This window comes from Platichthys flesus, chromosome 12 (genome assembly GCF_949316205.1).
Source record: "Platichthys flesus chromosome 12, fPlaFle2.1, whole genome shotgun sequence".
Classification (NCBI taxonomy): domain Eukaryota; kingdom Metazoa; phylum Chordata; class Actinopteri; order Pleuronectiformes; family Pleuronectidae; genus Platichthys; species Platichthys flesus.
The window spans coordinates 3,852,597-3,873,029 of NC_084956.1; the positions used below are offsets into that span (position 1 = coordinate 3,852,597).

The window sequence follows — 20,433 nt, forward strand, 5'->3', positions numbered from 1 at the left end:
TATCCCAGATTATTATTATTGCCTCCGTTACCCGGTGTGACGGCCGCCAGCGAGATAAAGACTTTCCTCTGTGAGCGAAGGAGCTCAGGATACAAAGAGCTGCTTATTCCTGCTAAAGCCTCTGAATAGATGCAGAGGGTCTGAGTTCATTAAGCTCTCTGGGCTACATGACGGGGGGGAAAGCAAATAGCTCCAGTGTGGGGCAGCTGTGGGACGACTTGCTAACCCTTCAGCACACATGTAGAGTTAGCAGCAACGCTAGCAAAGGTTCTGCAGGAAGTCTCAGACATGCAGAACTGAACCTGTGTGCTCTGTATGTTTTTTTATGTGAAATGTTTAAATCTTTCAGGTGGAGGTCACTGGTCAGAGCATCTTTGACTTCACACACCCATGTGACCACGAGGAGATCAGAGAAAACCTCAGTCTGAAGACAGCTGGTCAGTTCACACACACACTCACACAGACACACACTCACTTTAAAGTATCTTAATGAGAAGGAGACAATACATCTGCTGGTAGGATTATTATTCATTTCAAGTGCAACTGAAGCCTCTAGTGTCCATTTTATATTTTTAAAGTTCATCCAGAAGTATCGTCAGTTCACTTCTTGCCGGAATATCAAATACTGGCTTTGTAGAACCAGAAATATTTATAATGCTGGTCGGTCAGAGGCCTCGCAGACACACACACACACACACACACACACACACACACACACACACACCATTAAGGTCTTGTACCCTATGAGGGTCAGAAAATATTCAAAGTCAACAACACAACCACACATGTCGAGTGTATATGTAACATATTATATCTCATGTCCAAAATATGAGAACAGGGGGTCAGAGGCCAAATAGAGAGGAACCTAAAGAGAGATACTGCAGTGTGTTTGTGTGTGTGTGTGTGTCTGTGTATTTGGAGGGAAAGACGATTAAGAGCTGAGAGCATGAGGATAAGAAGGCAAAAAACAAGGGAGAGACTTTTCGGGAAAGTGGGAGAGAGGGAGAGAACAGAGAATTCTCAGGTGGTGAAAGTGAACATGGTGTGATGTGTGTTACAGCCACTGTGGCAGGAAGTCAACGATCACATGAATGCATGGGTCATAACCTCAACACTAATGTCCTGCAGACTGAAGCTGCTGAGCATGAATGTGACGGTAAAAGAGACAGAAAGTTTAGTGCTAGCAGCCCTAAACAAACACACACAGACACACACACACACACACAATCACTTAACTTTGGTTTATAGCTCTTATCAGCAGTGGCCGCAAAACACACACATGTAACAGTAAAGAGTTTTATCGTCTGTTTCCTTTTAACACACACACACACACACGTATATACCATCGCACACACACTTGTGTACAGGCTAGAAGAGTATAGTTTTGTGTTGCATGTGTAACGACACAAAGATTAGGACACTTGTGAGTTTGGAGATCTGAGCTGCGGCTGCAGCTCAGGGACTGATCTCTGACATTGTGATGTAACAGCTTGGCCCAATTTCACCTCCTCTGTGTGTGTGTGTGTGTGTATGTGTGTGTGTGTGTATATTTGTGTGTGTGTGTGTTTAGGTTCTGCAAGTTTAAACCTTGACCGTTTCCCAGTCTCTCTGGGAGAGAGGCAGATGATGGGAGGAAAACTTTTATTTATTTATTTTTCCACTTAAAAATCTAAAATAATTAAAACTGTAAAATCTGAAGTTTGAAGCAGTGATTCATGTGAGTGATCTTTGGTTTAGTCAGTTGATCAAACTGGAAAAAAATATTTTAAAGTTACACTGAGGTTGGAATGTGCTTTAAATCAAAAGTCCATTAATCTAACATGTTATGATTTCAAAACGCAGAAGCACGAAACTGAAGGTTTTTTTTCGGAGAAGAAAAATCCAAAGTAAAACAAGATTATTCCTTAAACAAATTGAACTATAATTGTATTAAGCGTCCTTTGCATCATTCTCCTTGTTAAAAGTTTTTTTTGGTAGTTTTTCCTGAGGATGTAACATCTTGTTAAGCCTGTGAAAGTAAATTGTGATTTGTGAATATGAGCTGATTGTTCTGCTTCAGCTCCATTAGTGTAAATCTCTGTTTTCAGGAAGTGGCTTCGGTAAAAAAGGCCGAGAGCTGAGCACCGAGCGAGACTTCTTCATGAGGATGAAGTGCACGGTGACCAACAGGGGGCGCACTGTCAACCTGAAGTCAGCCAGCTGGAAGGTGAGGGAGTGGTTAGAGAGTGAAGTGACATGACGGTGACGCCTAATCCTCTTGATCGCCCCCTGGTGGCTGGCTGCAGTATAGCCCACCTCCTCAATGTTAGCAGTTGAGACATGAAACAAAAGAAATGTTTGTCAAAGATGGTGTCTGTCATTTTAGGTAGTTCTTAATGTTGAAGTGTTCATGTTTCTGCTCACTTGGGTTTTAATTAGTTAATTGATGATATGAAAAAGCGCTGAGACGTCATGACTGTCGATGGGACCTCGATACCGTGTTGATACCATCCCCCCATCGCTACTGCGCAGACTCCTCGTTGGAGTTTTACAACTAAAAAGGCAAAGATTAGATAAAAGTCTGTTAAACAGAGGATGTTGCATCCAGATCAAAAGTAATTTGGATACAGTCGTGCACGTTCTGGAAGAGAGCAAAAGAGTTCACTGTGTTTGGCTGCAGAGGCACAAAAATGACCAATCCCCTGTGTCCCTGAGTTTCTGTGTTATCGTTCCTCTCCAGGTGCTGCACTGCACCGGCCACCTGAGGATGTACAGCAGCTGCCCCCCCCGGGTGCTGTGCGGCTTCAAGGAGCCTCCGCTCACCTGCGCCGTCCTGATGTGCGAACCCATCCTGCACCCGTCCAACATCGACACGCCGCTGGACAGCAGGACCTTCCTGAGCCGACACAGCATGGACATGAAGTTCACCTACTGTGACGAGAGGTGGGCAGAGACACACACACCCACACTCACACACACCCACACACACACACACGCCAAGAGACTCAAACTTTGTCTAGCTTGGAATTTATTATTTTTCATGAAAACAACCAGTCAGTTTAACGTGATGAAAATTTAAATTAAACCAGAAATCCGAAAATATTTTTATACATCCATACCAAGAAATTAATAGAGGACATCTTCACTGTGCTGCCAGTTAAAACACACACACACACACACACACACACACACACACACACACACAAACAAACACACAGAGGAATGCTCTTCACTGATTACCTTGCGCTGACTGGATTCAGTTTTACTTGGCAGTGATGTCAGTGGAAAATTAAGCCAGAGATGAAACATTAATACTTTAATAAGATGCTGTCACGACACCATCAGAGTGAGCCAAGTGTTTCTGATCAGTGATACTCACAAAGACACACACACACACACACACACACACACACACACACACACACACACAAACACACAGCAGCAGCAGCAGCAGCACTCTCCCAGCTTCATGGTTGATGTGATCGACAACTCTGACACACTGGAATGTGTGTGTTTGTGGGTGTGTGTCTTTGCCTCTGTGTGTTACCATGGTGAATAACATAACAATTAAAAATGGTTTGTCTCCGAATCATCACGGGCGCAGCGGCCATCTTTGCACCCAAAATATTTCTCTCCACCGGCACGAAGAGGTGGAAGAGGCGGTGAAGAACACACACACACACACACACACACACACACAGATCTGAGTTACACAAGCACACGCACACAGACATAATCTTATCAATCTGTAATCTTATCAAGCTGCTCATGCAGGACAAAGGTTCCCTTTGGAGGAAAGTGAATGTGTGTTTGTTGCGTGGCCACTCGACAAACAAGGACCCATTTTTCTTTTCCGGCCTTTTGGGCGAAAGCTGCCCAAAACTTCTCTCCAATTACCCAAATGAGTTTACTGTAGGTGGGTCGCCCGGCCGGCTCAGCGGGGCCACTCATTAGGGACAGAAGCTTTCCTCAGCTCATGTCTGGCAGTGTGAGCGGACGAGTGGAGGAAGGAGGGATGACGACAGAATGAGAACAGGAAGGAGGACCAATCAACCACAAAGTTTTCTCCTGAGACTCTAGTTCAGTATCACAGCTGCCAAGAAGGTTCTGTTTTCACTCCTGACACTTGGTGGAAGAAACAAGAGTCAGGAAAGAAAATTCAAGTTTAGCTGGATCCAGGATTTCCCCTTTCTTGGCGGAGGATGAAGATGAAGATGAAGATGCAGGATTAAAGTGTCACATGTTGTTTGAAGTGTGTTATTGAGAGCCGCCGATCATCGATCATCATCATCATCGTCCTGATTATAGTTGTTATGCTATTTTAGTTTTAATCTTTTCCGTATGTGATTTTCTTTTATTTCTCTCCTCTTGCTTTTCTCTCCTCCTTTTTTCAACCATTCTTTTCATTCCTCGTGCCTTTAATTCCCTTTCTCCTCCTTTTCACCTCTTTTTATTTCACCTAATTCTTCCTCACTTTTCTGTAAAAGGTTTCTCTCTCTCTCTCTCTCTCTCTGTCTCTCTCTCTCTCTCTCTCTCTGTCTCTCTCTCTCTCTCTCTCTCTGTCTCTCTCCGGTCTGAGGCATGCAGCTGTCAGTGTTATGTAATCTGAGGACAAGAGCCTCTCTCTCTCCCTCTCTCTCTCTCTCTCTCTCTCTCTCTCTCTCTCTCTCTCTCTCTCTCTCTCTTGTTAATCTTCATCGTACTGTGACATGATTCCTTCAGTTTTCTTCGCTCTCCTCATGTTTACTGAAATAATGAATTCTGGGAATTCTGGTCTGGGAATGTGGAATCAGTCCAGTAATGAGAAACTTGCTCCCATTCGTTTTCATCTGAGCCAAAACACATGAAATAACATAATCTATCATAAATTGTGATTAGAATGGTTGTAGTTAATTTGATTTAATATCAGAGCAGCAGAGCAGCAAATTAAAACGTTTATAAACAGTAAATAGTGGTCTCTAATCTAATGGATTGGGTACATATTAGTACAAAAGCTGTTTAAAAACTCACCTGTATAGTATTTGTATAACGTGATACATTTCTATTAATAATGGCACTTTAGCTTTTTAAGAATTTAGTCGTTTCATCAACAGCTTGTCATCTACCCAGGATGAAATCACACTATTTCAATCAATCAATCAATTTATTAATCAAATGAATCGAGACTCGTTAAAGTGTCTTCCTGACGCACTGTGTCAAATAAAGTCACGTTCCAGATTTTTATTTAAACGTGTCCGTTCTCCTCACAGACATAAAACCTTGTGTCCAGGGGTCATTTCCTGTTGTGAGTTTTTGTCGCTCGTTCTCACAACAAAGTTTGTGAGAAGAAGTTGTGAGAAGTTGAGACTCTTTTCCCCATAAATCATTGTTCTGGTTGTTTAACTTCAACATTTACAAAGTTATAATTAAACCCAAACAAAGAACTTCCCAGTCGCTGTTTAAGTTCCTGTAACTTAATAAAAACTGCACCTGAGTTTCTCTTAGTTGTTGGTCAGATTACTGAGATCCTGTAACTCACAGCTGGATCAAACTAAAAGAGCAGAGGCTCAAACGAGGGAACTTGAGCCAGTAACATAATCCCTATCAACAAAGTGAGCAGGTGATGAGTGACAGAAAGATTAACTGTTCCAGAAAACATGGCGAGTCAGCGCAGAACCCTATCCGCTCTCATTCTCCCTCCTCTGCTTGATTTCCAGCTCACGTGTGAAGCTTCTCTGACAAGCACAGGTTCAGGATCTGTCTTAACAAGCGTCGCGAAGCAACAAGTCAAACACAAATGACATCAAATTCGGTGTGTTGTTAAAAGTGTGTGTTTTATTTGTGTGTGTGTGTTTCAGGGTAACACAACTGATGGGTTACACACCCGAGGATCTGCTGGGTCGCTCGGTCTACGACTTTTACCACGCCCTGGACTCAGATAGTGTCACCAAGAGCCACCACAACCGTGAGTGCATGCAACACACACACACACACACACACACACACACACACATAGATATCCACTTAAATAATCATGAAGGGTGCACTGTGACTAAAAAGCTGGTGAAAGAGAATGTCACATCTGTACGTGTGTGTGACTATATATAGTTTTATAAACATATGTTAAACGTGTGTTTGTGTGTTTGTGTGTGTGTGTGTGTGTGTGTGTGTGTGTGTGTGTGTGTGTGTGTGTGTGTGTGTGTGTGTGTGTGTGTGTGTGTGTGTGTGTGTGTGTGTGTGTGTGTGTGTGTGTGTGTGTGTGTGTGTGCAGAGCAGGGGGCTCGGTGTAAAAATGGCTTTTATTAAATTAAGTTTAGTCTCTGATGGTCATCTGCTGCAACAGACACAAACGCAGAGGACAGGGAACCAGGTGGACACTATTACAGTCTAATGACACTGAGTGTGTGTGTGCGTGTGTGGATGTGTGAATGTGTGAGTGTGTGTTTGTGTGTGTGTTGACGAGGCTCTGAAGTGTCATGGCTTTTCTCTCCAATGATGCTGTTTCATCAGCAGCTTTGAACAACTGCAACAAGATGAAACCTGCTGATTAGAAGATAAAACATGCTAAGAACATAATCACATCATGTGTGTCTGTGTGTTTCTACTATAGAAAACATAGGTGCCAATACGATTTCTGACTTTCACAACCAAAACCAAACTTTATTTCATATTTCACTGTGCAAATAATGAAAAGGTTTTCATTTTCATTCAATAAAAGAAAGAAATATAATGATTTTTTGTTACACACTGTTTTACTACTACTTAAAACAGGGAACTTTAGAACAAATCAAATACCATAAGAAAGTTCAATTAAATTGGATTTGAAAAAAAGATCTTCAAAACACAAGTTCTATAAAACAGTTTGATGCATTTTATTTTTGTTTTCAGTGAAACTAAACTTGAAATCAAGAATTTAACCCAAAAACAATATTGTAGGAAACGTCTGTTTTTTATTTTTGTGCCTCATGTGCAATTCTTTCCTTCAGTCTTAGATCGTGTGTGTGTTGGCTTGAACCTGCTGATAAAGGGCTCTATCTCTCTATGTAACAAACACACACACACACACGCACACACACACACACGACACACACACACGACACAGGCGACCCGCTCTCACGGCCAACGTGACAAGCCTGTCGATCAGCACATGGTAACAGCGTTCTCTGCTACATGTAAAGCTGCCATAAACTTCCTCCACACACACACACACACAGACACACACACACAGACACACACACACAGTCACTGGCCTTATGTTCACTCTCTGACCTCGGTCCTTGGTCCGTTCCCACGCCAGCTCTGAACTTTGGACTCCAGCCAGAACAATCTTCTCGGCTCAAAGTCAAACTTCCACTTTCTTTTTTCCTGTAAACCGACGCTCACTGGATTTCACAGACAAAATAAATGTACAGATATTTAATCAATAATTCAATCATTAGACATTTAAATAAGACAAACACCCACAGTGGATTTGTGAAGTTTAACAGCGTCTCGGTCATTGAGCCAGTTTTCAGTGTGGATAATAACATGTTGCATCAAGTCAGGTTAGTTATTGAATCAAAGCTGCTCCTATGAGTCACTCCATAGATAGAAGTTTGGACAATAATCTTCTAAGGTGTTTGAATTAAATGTCTTTAAATAGGTGTCGTGAGACTTATAGCCCCAAGCTATAAATTCTGGATTTTCTCCTACTGTAAAATAGAATCTAAATCATTACTTGTATTAGGTCACATGTTCATGTTGGTGCTCAGTCTCTGATCGTGCCTGTGAGCGGTGCCCTGCTCAGCTTCTCAGTTCTCAGGAGCGAGAGGACGGTTGTTTCTGCGACACACTGTAAAACCATAAAACATCGACTCAGTTCCACCGCGATGTGTCACTCACATCTTTCTCTCTCTCTCTCTCTCTCTGCAGTGTGCACCAAGGGGCAGGCGGTGAGCGGCCAGTATCGAATGCTGGCGAAGAGCGGAGGCTACATCTGGGTAGAGACTCAGGGAACTGTCATCTACAACAGTCGTAACTCGCAGCCTCAGTGCATCGTCTGCATCAACTACGTCCTCAGGTCAGTGACTCATCCTGACATGAAGACTGAACCTCCCTGTGCTTTGAAGGCAGTGGGATGTAGTGATGCATCTGTCCACTGGTCTGGTAACGTGTCTTTCTGCAGTGAGACTCAATAACCGACATGTTGGCTTAAATTATTTGTAATTTGTAGACGATTTACTAGGACGTTTTTAATGCTTCTTTCTGATGTCTCATAACACAATGATGTTTTCATGTTCTCCGACCTGCAGTGACATCGAGGATAAGTCCATGGTTTTCTCCCTGGAGCAGACGGAGTCGCTGTTCAAGCCGCAGCACATGAGCAGCTTCTTCACCGCAGGAGGCGCAGGTGTGACCGGAGAGCCCGGAGACAACCTCTTCTCCAAACTCAAAGAGGAGCCGGAGGACCTGGCTCAGCTGGCTCCGACACCCGGGGACACCATCGTCTCCCTGGACTTCGGTCTGTACTGACTTCTGACTTAACTACACATGTTCGACATTATCCTTCATACAGTGAGTCCATTGACTGACGCTGTGTAAAACGTCTTTCTCCTCCTCAGTGTTCTCACTCTTCATCCCTTCTTGTCTCATCAGGTCGACCTCAGTTCGAGGTGTCCACTGCAGCCATGCTCCCTCCAGGACCTCCATCCTGGGGTAGCGAGAGCCACAAGGCATCAGGCCAGACCCTGCCTCCGGCTCCTGGAGACCTGGCGACCATGGCTGCAACTTTCACCGTGCAGCGGAACCCGCCGCCGGGCAGCGCCACCCCGAGCCTCAGCAGCTGCTCCACCACGGTGAGGAGTAATGAGTTAGCGAGCGTGGGACTGGTGGCGTTTGTTTCGTGGTTCAGTCTGTCTGTGTTCAGTGAGGCCGGGTGGGGGGGGGGGTTAAGGTCACTAACACTGGGCAGCGTGTGTGAGAATAACGGGGGTGTACATTTGGACGGAACTGGCTCTTAGCAGTGAATGGCAGCTTTGTTAAAACTAATTTTCTTTCTTTTCGCCCTGTGTGCTCAGCCGAGCAGCCCAGGTGATTACTACAGCTCGGTGGAGAGCGACCTGAAGGTGGAGCTGACGGAGAAGCTGTTCGCTCTGGAGACAGAGAGCAGCAGCAAGCCTGCAAACACAGAGGTGACCTGTTCCTCCTCCTGGTCCAATGCTTTGGTCTCAGCAGTAATGATGAGGCCTGGTCTTTCTGGATCAACTGACCAGGACATTGTGTTAATATGTTTTACAGAGCAGTAGGTTACATTTAATAAGACTTTATTTAGAAGCTGCATTCACCACAAATGCAAAGCTGATCGAGACGAGATGGATGCGATGGAGTAAATCACAGAGTTCAACTTTGATGAACTTGAACCTGCATAATTCCTTTTGTCTTCGCAAAAGTGTGACCGGGCTTTTATTTGTTGAAGTATTTGAACTTGAACGAAACATTTGCACGATTTGAAAGTCAATCAGCGTTGAGAATGAAACCATCCGGAGACAGATCCGGTCACCGACCCGAGCGAGCAGGTCAGGCTCAGGTAGCACTGGATATGACAACTAGATGCAGCTCCTGGGGGGAGACGGGGAAATTCCCTGAGCTGTGAGCGCCCCCTGGTGGTCATGGCTTTGGCTTCTCGGGCGTTTCTCCCTCAGGTACACTGCAGCAGTTGTTGTCACTTTAGCCACCAGTATCTCCTCTCTGGGCACAAACATGCAGGTTGTGTATACTTGCTCGTACCGCGAGTAAACACGATGTATTAGTAAACAACCAAAAGTATTAATTAATTATTCAAACAATCCAAATTTACTAGTGCATCTTAACTAGAATTGTGCAGTAACAGAAGTACAATTTACAATCGATTTCAATATACTCAATCTATGTCGTCTTTCCGTTTCCCAGGGGGATTTGACGGACATGGACCTGGAGACTCTGGCTCCTTACATCCCGATGGACGGAGAGGACTTCCAGCTGCACCCCATCCTCCCAGAGTCTGAGTCCCGGGAGGGGAGTCCTGCCAGGTGCATGGGCAGCAGCAATCCACAGACACGGAAGTCGTCCCACCAGAGCTTCAGCAACATCACCAGTCTCTTCCAGCCCCTGTCCTCGCCCCCGCACACCCAAGGCCACTATCAGGCCCGGCCAGCTGCGTCCTGGGCTACGGGGGAGAAGAGGGGCTCCGGCCAGGGGACATTGAACCCCCACGCGGTGCCATACATGATGGGCCACATGCAGAGCCCCCCGTACCAGGCCCCTGCAAGCACCCCTCTGTCCTCCATGGGTGGCAGGCAGAACCTGCAGTGGCCACCAGACCCTCTGTTAACCTACCAACAACAGCCACAGGCCGCAAAGGCCTACCTGCTGGACAGTGTGTCAGGAGAGACGCTCCCGTCCTGCCAACAGGACATGAGCCATCACATGCAGAAACAGAGGTGACCGAACATTTACGATTTAAAGCAAGAGAGTAAAATGTGAAACATTGCATTCTTAATTTTGTTTATGTGCAGGATTAAAAAAACTACTAAACTTGATGAGACACGGGCCAAGAAAGAATCCTATAAACTTCCAAGAGGATATTTAATTGATACAGATGATTAAATAACCATTCATGCATAACCATCAATTATATTTCACACATTTAGTGAATCATCAAAATCAAAAGCCTGCAAACTAAATATTAAAACATTTAAATAAGCTGGTAATTCAAAAAAGTTAAACCAGTAATATTAAACCTCCACCGAGGCCCAACAGTCCTCTAATGAAACCAAGTTTAAATTCAGTAGATCCAGATTAGATCCCCTACATACGTCAGATTCTCTTCATCGAGATCCATTAATTATTCTCTGAAGATTCCTGATCCTGCTTCTTCCTTCTGACAGAGGTCAAATATTTATGTCATATAAATGTTAGTTGTGTGTTTCGATGTGTCTGTGCAGGTCCATTGAACATTTTGGACAAGCCTACAGAGACATGAGTCCAGCCAGAGTGGCCATGAACAACAGCATCAAGCGCTCCTTCACCCAGATGACCGTGGTGAGTGTCTCTCATAATGACAACATCTCCACATAAAGACAAAAGGACTCCTTAAACCCAGAGGAAGGGACTGATCGACCCTGTAGCCTTGATATGAATTGTTCTAATTATCTGTTTGTGTGCTGCAGGGCGACCATAAGGCGTCAGAACACATGTGGAAGAAGATGAGGGGTGAGAGCTGTGTCTCCATGGATCGTTCCCTCAGCGCAGGATCACTGGCAGGTACAGGCATCCATCACACACACAAACACACACACACACAAATAGACACACACACACACACAGCGAGAGAGAGTTGCACCTGTAACCTCTGGCTCTCGTCTCTCAGAGTCGAGGATGTTGCCCGACAGCATGTCGTCAAGTCTCAGCTCCCTGCAGCAGCACAGGAAGTCCCAGAACCCAGGAAACGGGATGGGAGGCACAAACGAGAACGTCTTCACACGCAAGAGCTGCAACTACAGCGATTATAACCTGCTGCCTTCACACAAGGCCGAGGGTGAGCTGAACCATTCCAATCCACCATAAAGCCCCTCATTTAGTGTTTGTGCCTCCTGAAAAGACTCTTTTACTGACAAAAACATGCAATACTACTCCGTATCAAGTCATTTCATCTGGAATTCAGTCAAAAGAAGGTTTAGATAATTAATTGAAAACACAGATAAGATGGGGCATCAACCTCGTGGAGGTTTCTAATTAAATTAGACATCAGTACATATATTTTATTATTCTGGTGGAGGTGAACAACCCCCACACAAAATGTCACTTCGTAAAATCAAGTGTAGTTTTATTTTATTGTAATTTAAACACTCATATGAGAGAAAAACTTGAAACAAATAGATTTTTAAGGGGAAAAAGCCCAAATTTGCCAGAATTGTTCTCTAATTTGACTTTAATGACTGAAACTGTTGAAGAAATACGTGTTTGATGTTCATGTTAAACATCATAATTGCGTGATATAATTGTTACCTTGGCGTCTTCTGTCTTTTTGTATTGAATCCCTGACTCATATTCTGTGTGGCTCTGCAGGTATAGCCAGTCGTCTGCTGGGCCCCTCGTTCGAGCCCTCCTGTCTCCCCCAGCTGACCCGTTACGACTGCGAGGTCAACGTGCCGCTGCAGGGGAACCTGCACCTCCTCCAGGGCTGTGACCTGCTGAGAGCCCTGGACCAGGCCACCTAGAGCCCCAGATCCAAACCCCACCGTAGACCCAGACTTAACCCCAGCCCTGACCCTCAGCCTGCAGCCTGAGACTTACACTTTACACCTCCGGGCCCCTGAAAGCCCCGAGGCTAAGCTACCTTTAGGGAATGTGCTCATAACCACGTCCTGCATTATTTAGCTCCTTTCACCGACTCTCTGTCCACTCTGTCGATCTGTAAACAGAATCCACACGTGTCAGACGATGTGGGGGAAAAAGGTCAATGTGGGTCAATTTTCTAAAACGATGCCTGACCTGCGTCGTGTGTTCAGACGGCTCGATGCTGTGATTCCTCAAAGGTCACAGGTCGACTCTGCTCACAGGCGCAGGATAAACTTGGGTCTTTTGGTGTAAACAGGGTATTAGAGGTGTGAGATTCACACACACACACACACACACACTATCTGCCTTAAAGGCTGAACGTCTGCAGCCACACACACACAAACACACACATTCACACATGCACACATGCCACGACCAGCCATGTAGGCACGGGATTCAAACCTACGACCTGTGTCTTACCCGTCTCGTCCGCAGAGCGACCCCCTGACATGAACTCTATGCAGCTCAGCCTTACGTCTCGTTCTCATTCAGCTCTGAGAGGATTCTTTGTGTTATCAAACCACCGACACTCTGAGATTATCTGACCAGCGATTAGACCCAGACCACTTGTTCGGCTCGGACTCGAGGCTCCGACTGTTGTAGCCATTTTAAAATCAATAAGAACTGAGGATTCTTTACTGATTATTGATTCTGCTCCTTGATTTCAAAAGACGACATCTTCATCCCTGCAGGGCAGCAATCGCCAGAATTCAATCTGTTGTAATAGCAGTGGATTTTATTCATTAAATTCTTGACTCACAATTACTTAAACTTGTTGTTGAACTTAAATAGTTGTCACAGATTTATCTTGATATTCAGCCTGAAGGAAAAATCTACTCAGAAGAGGCGACATATATCGAATCCAAGAGTTGACACGTAGCTGAGGTCTCCTCAAAGTGCCTTATGTAAGTTATGATTTGGTGATTTACAAACAAGATTGAATAAATTGTCAGAAAGTTCCATAATATGACGTCAAGTTTAAAATCGTTCTGAAAGAGGCTTTAGCTAAATGTTTATGGCAGTTAGACGTCAGAATAGATACAACTTTTAAATGACACAAAACTTTTATCATCTTGGGGATAACACGTAACGTTTTCCAGAATAAAATGTGTTTTAAAGTTTTTTGATAGTTAGATATAGCTTCTCTCTTGAAAGAATCTGGAATCAATAAGCAGAATCCAAGATGATGCCTCTCTCTGCTCAGGCCTTTCTCACCATCACAGCACACAATTCATCTGTTGAACACACAATGCATTGCAATGCAATGTGTTTTAGTTATTACAGTTTGTCTGTTATTGAACTTTTATCAAATCGGCCCACGTTATTTCACCCAAATCGGCACTCTACCGTATCAATACTGCTTTTTTTATTTTCTTGCTCTACCTACCAGATTATTTTATTTTTTGTGTCTATCTCAAAGACACACTAATAAACATATATTGCAATACAAGTACTCTACTGTAAGTTTAATATTGATAAGTTGTTGTTTTTTCTTCTTACCTCTCAGTTGGGTAAGTAGCTCGTGTGACTACAGGGTTTTTTTCTCATCGTGCAATTATTATTATTTCAAAATGTGATAAAGTTGATATAGTCAGCAGCAAAGCTATTGCCTTATTCATTTAACTCATAGCATGTACAAAAGCAGCCTGGTAGACACGCACAGGATTATGTATGTTGCAGAATTACACACACACACACACAATCACCCACATGTGTCACGCTAAACAGGAAACATAAGAAACAGCAGGTGTGTGCACAGGAAGTGGGACCTCTCCTGTTTAAATGTGTCGGGCTCTTTAACGATTCTATAGACTTACACGTTATTATTTATTTTCATATTCTGCAGATTCAGGCAGCGACAGTGAGCGTCAGTGGAGATGAGTAAAATTAGGATGGAACAACGTAAAGAAAGATTTCAAGTTGTCTTAAAAACGAAGACATAAAAGTAGTAAGTTAGTGAAGCAGCTTCACATTTCACATTTTACACTTAAAAAATCATATTTTCATGTCTCTTTTCTTGAGAATATAACTCAGAGCGTTTTCCTTCTTTTTCACAGAACTCAGCAGAAAACACATGTTTACCTAGTGCGTATGAATAGTTGATTTGTAGTAAATAATCTAAAATGTGCACCTTAAATCCAGCTGCGGGTTATTTATTTGGAGCCACTCGAGCCAATCAGAAGAGAATTAGAGGAGTCAGGAGGACGACTGGGTCAATCAAAGACTAAAACAATGGTTTACCGTTAACGCCACTTCGGTTTGTAGATGAAAAAGCACAGGAGAGGTCACCGCTGAGGTCACCGCTGAGGTCACCGCCGAGTTCACCGCTGCACTAACCGTGTCAGTAGACTCACAAACATATTCGACCGTTCATCGGGTGTGAACTTGTCAGAATCAGCCGTCTGTGAAGTGGAACGTTTGTATTTTTCTTAGACGATGACAAGAATCATGACACATGATATTTTCCAGGCGATGTTTTTACATGTTGATGAGTAACATCTGCAGCTGTTCTCTCTCTCTCTCTCTCTCTCTCTCTCTCTCTCGCCCGTCTTTTGAGGTATCTGCTGTCGTGTGGTGACCACTTCTATGAACTCTAGAGCTTTGTGCACATACATGTTACGTATTTGAAGCTAATGTTGAAGAGTGTTTTTGTGTCCTGGTACTTCGTCCCGGAGCTGATCCCTCGTCGTGCTCTTTCCTCTCGTGCCGTCTCCGTGTTGTGTTTTTATTTTTTATTCTTCCCTTCAGAGTTTTATCCCTAAATTTGTATCCGATCTGTTTGCTGGCCAGTAACGTTTTTTTTGTTCTTGCTTTGAATGCTCCGTTTAAAAGATAAATATCAGTTTTTTTAAGTTTCATTATCCAGATATGTAGCATTTTGAATTTTGTTATGACGATAAGTTGCCACATGATTAATCACATAGTTTTCCAGTTGCTTGCTCGACCACGTATGAGTCATGTGTTGAATTGTACTTCAATCCAGTGGATCCACTAACGCTGTTTTCTGCTTTACGTCGCTGAAATGTTGATTTTAATAACTTTATAATGTGCCTTAAAATGAGGAGTTCACCCTTCAGCACCACAGCTTGTGTCCAGCTACCTTTAGACAACATCCTTCATATATGAGGGGAGTATTATTGAAGATTATCCAAATTTAATATTGCATTTTATCTGAAAATAACATGTTCAAGTGTAATTTTATGGATAAATTGCATAAAATTTGAATTTGAATTAGCTCATTAAACTCTAATCTACACTTTAATTGAATCTCCTGAAGTTTGTTTGACTGTTTTTCAACCCATTTGTCAGGATAATCGTCCCAATTATAATCCACAATTAGAGATTCAGAGCTGCAGTTGGTTAATCTTCATAATAAACCCTCAGGCTTCATCCTCCGTAGCCTCTTCACAGTGACAGTAGAACCCTCATAGATTTGAGTAGAACCCATCATAGATCCCCTGGTGATAACGAGTCAAATTTTACTAAAGGTTTTCAAAGGAAATGGATTCATTCAGCTCGTCACACGACCGAACAGTCAGTGTGTTGATGAAGCTGCTCGCGGGGTTTTAGGTTTAATGGAATAAAAGGAGATTATTTGTCAGAGGAGGCTGCAGAGTTCGATCCAAGCTCATTTTAAGAATCCGCAAAAAATCGTTTAACTGAATTGAACTCCAGATGATGCAGATCATTATCCAAGAGAATTTAAAATGTCGTGTCTATAATGAAATGAGTTAAAACTCAGATTATATGTATATACATATATTTATATATATATATATATATATTATGGTGAGAAGGATGAGAGCAGAGAAACAGTTTGAAGAGTTTGACTTTGAAGACAAACTGAAAAGATGAGCGACCTGAAGAGATGAATCCTGCTCAGTCTGCAAACTGACGCACATCACTTCACGCCTCTGTTTCTCCTCTCGCTCCATCTCACTTTCACTTTCACTAAATCTATTTGTTTTCTCTCATGTGCAATAACTTTAGACAAGGAGCCATTTTTTATATATTAGTTGTCCATATTTAACAAATAAAAAGCCTGTAAAAGAAGCTTGGTTTTTAAAGACTTCAAAATGTTCTCAATTGGTCAAATCATCTTTTATTTTAACTATCTTTACATTGCAATATATATAAATATTTTTGTTCAAGTGCTAAATGCAGTTTCTGGAGACAGAAGAGGTTTTAGGAAAACGTTAAAAGTCTTTAAACACACGTAGAAGAAGTGCGTAGCACTGCAACACGGATGTTTTTAGCTAATTGTGTTCATGTATGTGGAAAAGGAAGGAGAGAGGGAAGTCGAATTTCAAAATAAAACTGTAGGCAGAGGCGAAGCCCCGCCCACTTTTAAAGATTTAAAAAACAATAGCAGTTCTCAACAACAGTTGTCAAAATCTGTGAGAACTAAACATCAAGCGAAACAGATATAGTGGGTGGGGCTGCAGTGCTCTACTTAAACTCTAGAGGGCGTGTCACCAGTCCTAGTGCTCATCACGCTGTGCTGCTCGAAGGGTGGTCCTCCAAAAACAAGAGTGACAATAAAAGGTTCCAGGATTTACTTCAGTTGTTCATTGCTTGTCTTCTTTAAACACAAATATCTGCGTCTTGTCTTGTTTAGTTTTTCCTGATGGGATCCGAGTTCTGCTACAACAGTTCTATTAGCTGATTCTTCCTTTTTTTAATATGCATAAATTTCATATTGTACTTATTATTATCATATATTGTTATCATTGTTATTACTATATGGGGAATTTAACCTGATAAGAAGTTTGTGTTTCTGCACTGATCTTATTATTAAAGCATAACTGATCTTACCCTCCCTCATCGGCTTCATGTGTGGTTCATTGCATTTTATTTTATCTTCGGGTTTGTTTGATGGGATTGAATAAAAGTAATTTGTTTTAATAAATGAGCGTGATGATGGATATTGTTTTCTTTAATGTTTGCAGACGTTAATGTTGTGATTTTTAGTCTATTTCTATAAATTAAAAGATTCCCTTTGATTATGCTGCTTTTATTGTGAAACTCAGTGTGAACTAATGTTATATCCTTTAAAAAAACATCTCCCAAAACACAAATACATCAAATAAATCTTCAGCATGAAATAAGCATTTGCAATGTAACAGGGACGATTACAGAACCTCAAGGGACTCCTTTGCCAAGTGTTAGCATTGCTTTCAGTTAACCTAGAAAACCTTTCTGACGAACTTACATTTAATATAAAACGTGAAAAAATGACCACGTCTAGCAGATAAATGTTAAATTCAGTGAAGTAAAAGTCCAATGAAATGAAAATATCCAGTAAATGAATAACTTTCCACTTCTGAGGCCCCTTCTCATGAGCTGGTGCAGGTTTCACCATGTACCTCATTAGACCAACTTAAAATAATCCTCAGACCGGAGAGTGTGTTTATTCATGTTATTCTTGCACATGATGCAACTGTGTGTTTGTCTGTGTGTGTGTGTGTGTGTGTGTGTGAGTGTGTGTGTGTGTGTGTGTGTGTGTTTGTGTGTGTGTGTGTTTGAGTTGTATTGCAGCCAGAACAGTGTTGAGTTCAGGATCATTCAGGCGTTTCAAACACGCTAATTGAAGAACATTCTGTTACAGCTTGTTCTGTGGTTTCTGTCCCTCCCTTGTTTTCTTAACTTGTTGTGTGTGTTTGTGTGTGTGTATATGTGTGCGTGTGTGTGTACCAAAATCAGGTTCATACTTTATTATACTTTATTTTGTAAAGTGGGAACATTTTGTCTGATCCACTTTGCCAGAAAAGGTTTTAAACAGACTTTAAATAAAGATGGACGACATGACAGCTTCTTAAAAGTGGAGCCAAAGAGCTTTTCCGATGCTGGAGATGTTCTCATGGTTCGGTATAATCTGTTTTATGATATAATAGAATATAGTAACATTATATAGCTTTTAACGCTGCAGTTGTTTGTCCTGCTAATTGATCGGTTGTGGATCTTTACAAGCTTCTATTAAAGTCATTTTAAATGAGTGAATTTTCCTTCATGCTCATGTTTTCCATCAACACGTTTTTTATATTCGTCTGCTGTGTAGAAAACATGTTTCAAAGCCTCATCTCCATCTTTGTTATTGTGCTCGATGTTTGTGTTTGGTTGCTAACGCACGTCCTCGTCTTCATGAGGAGAAAGACTTTGTCATAGATGGAAACTGGAAAAGAAAGGGACTCAGGTTCTCTGACCTTTGGCCTCTCGCTCAGGTTCTGTAGATTCTGGTGTTTGTAGCAGAAGCAAAGGAAACTCAACGCTACAACAGCTGGTGATAAAATGAAATCCACGTTCTAAAAACGTTTAAGTATTTATAGGTATTTCATAGTCCAGGTAGTAATCACAGCAACAGGAACCCTTCGATAACCGCCTTGAAACAATTAAGCTCAAAAGAGCGGAACAAACATTGATGGCTGACGGAAGCTCAATAACCATGAAACAGGATCCTATAAAAACTTTAGATCTGTTTAGTTGTTTTCAGTAAAGCTGTTTTCCTTTTTTAACACAATATTCTTTTTGTCGTCAGTTAACGGAAGCAGAATTTCTTCTCAGATCATTACAGCTTCGTGGTCACGATTATATCGCCTCTTTCCAGACAGATGTTTTTGCATTTTCATGTTGACGGAGATTATTTATAATTATTTTTCTCAATTTTAAGAAATACCCACGCACATGTGGGAATAAAAAACAATGGTGGTTGCAGGAAATGGCTGGCAGAGGGTACACTTAAGCTGATGCCAGAAATCAACCTTCCTTCCTCTGCAGGAAGACAGGAACCCAAACCTGGGCACACAAACACAGGTAAACACAGCAACACAGCAACACAAACACACACACCTCACCTCCCTATGTTCCAGCCTTTTGTTTCCCTCAGGTGGGGAGTCAGGAAAAACACAGGGGAGATGTAAATGGCAGGAACCGGCGTCTGGGAGCGAGCTGCTTCCTCTGTGAAAAATGTCCACCTAGTTTATGCTGTAGAAAAACATTCTTTTATGACTAATTTTATTATTTTGATGACTGTTACTAATGTAAAGTGCATAAAGCAACATTATACTGATTTAATTCAATCTCAACCTCTCAGTTGTTTTTGTACAACACCAACACATCATAATAATCTATAACCTGGACATAAACATTAATGATGTTTCTTCTCTTTTTCTGTTTTCTGTCTCACTTACATGTAATTGTATTTTATTTGATATCTTTCTTTTTGGTTGTTTTCTACAAACGTGCGAATATGTGATTGTTAGAATCTACGAGGCAGGTTTTTGAAATATATGTATGATGTAAAAAGATTTCTGTCAGCATGGGTTAGATGCATGTAGTCAATAAAAGTTTATTTTAATAAAACATATATTGTGCACATGATGTCAAACTTGGGCACACACACACAAATTGAATTATGAAAAACAAGAAACTGATTTAACTGAACAGTATTTATCATTAATTCTATTTTACTTAACGTCCCACTGAGCGAGTGGACGTGTTGATGAGGTTTCTAACACGTAACGGACGTGAAACTGGAAGAACAGAAATATCTCAGGGTGAAGAAGAGGAGGAGCCGTACACGTAGAGGATGAAGACGTCAACTTGGAAAGACATGGAGGCTCCAGAGCGTTTGGTGATGAGGGCCGACGCCGGCGTTGATGAGCTGTAAACAACAACACTGATCTTTCCACAGGAGAGTTTATACGTCATGTCCGGCCTCCTGCTGCTCTACAGGCTCCGCCCCTCGCCTGAATGTTCCCCACATGTTCCTGTTGTTGTGAACGAGTCAGACGATTCCCATGTGAGTTCATAAAACAGGCTCCAGATATCCGTCTTCTTGATGCGTTTCTTAATCAAGATCCATGAACTATTCTCTGGGAAATTGGTGAAAGTGTTAAAGAAAGTTAAGTCCTGCTGAAAAACTGACAAACAAAGGTCCCGGGTCGAAAACTTCTCCTGTCTGGAAGTTATCAAGCCACCATCTCCCTTGACAAACCGTCTTTCCACTTATGTGTGCGTCCGTCCTCTGGGACCTGAGTGTGTCTCCAGACGATTGTCCAATAAACTCATCCAGGGACAGTTTGTACCGTTTCCCGTCCAATCCCAGGACACCGAGCTGCT

The 20,433-nt window shown here is 42.3% G+C and overlaps 1 protein-coding gene across 2 annotated transcripts in view; it reads left to right on the forward strand.

The window, feature by feature from the left end:
• The window catches only part of epas1b (endothelial PAS domain protein 1b), a 38,432-nt gene extending 21,293 nt beyond the window's left edge, over positions 1 to 17,139 (forward strand). The window contains exons 4-16 of one of the 2 annotated variants that reach the window (XM_062401117.1): positions 350 to 437; positions 2,088 to 2,206; positions 2,720 to 2,922; positions 5,817 to 5,923; positions 7,870 to 8,017; positions 8,250 to 8,458; positions 8,593 to 8,792; positions 9,015 to 9,128; positions 9,886 to 10,415; positions 10,920 to 11,016; positions 11,145 to 11,238; positions 11,345 to 11,512; positions 12,043 to 17,139. In XM_062401117.1, coding sequence (XP_062257101.1) covers positions 350 to 437; positions 2,088 to 2,206; positions 2,720 to 2,922; positions 5,817 to 5,923; positions 7,870 to 8,017; positions 8,250 to 8,458; positions 8,593 to 8,792; positions 9,015 to 9,128; positions 9,886 to 10,415; positions 10,920 to 11,016; positions 11,145 to 11,238; positions 11,345 to 11,512; positions 12,043 to 12,194 — 2,229 coding nt within the window. In that variant the 3' untranslated portion in view covers positions 12,195 to 17,139. The remainder of the gene's footprint in view (positions 1 to 349; positions 438 to 2,087; positions 2,207 to 2,719; positions 2,923 to 5,816; positions 5,924 to 7,869; positions 8,018 to 8,249; positions 8,459 to 8,592; positions 8,793 to 9,014; positions 9,129 to 9,885; positions 10,416 to 10,919; positions 11,017 to 11,144; positions 11,239 to 11,344; positions 11,513 to 12,042) is intronic. The other variant, XM_062401118.1, reaches the window with a different exon arrangement.
• The last annotated feature ends 3,294 nt before the right edge of the window (positions 17,140 to 20,433 follow it).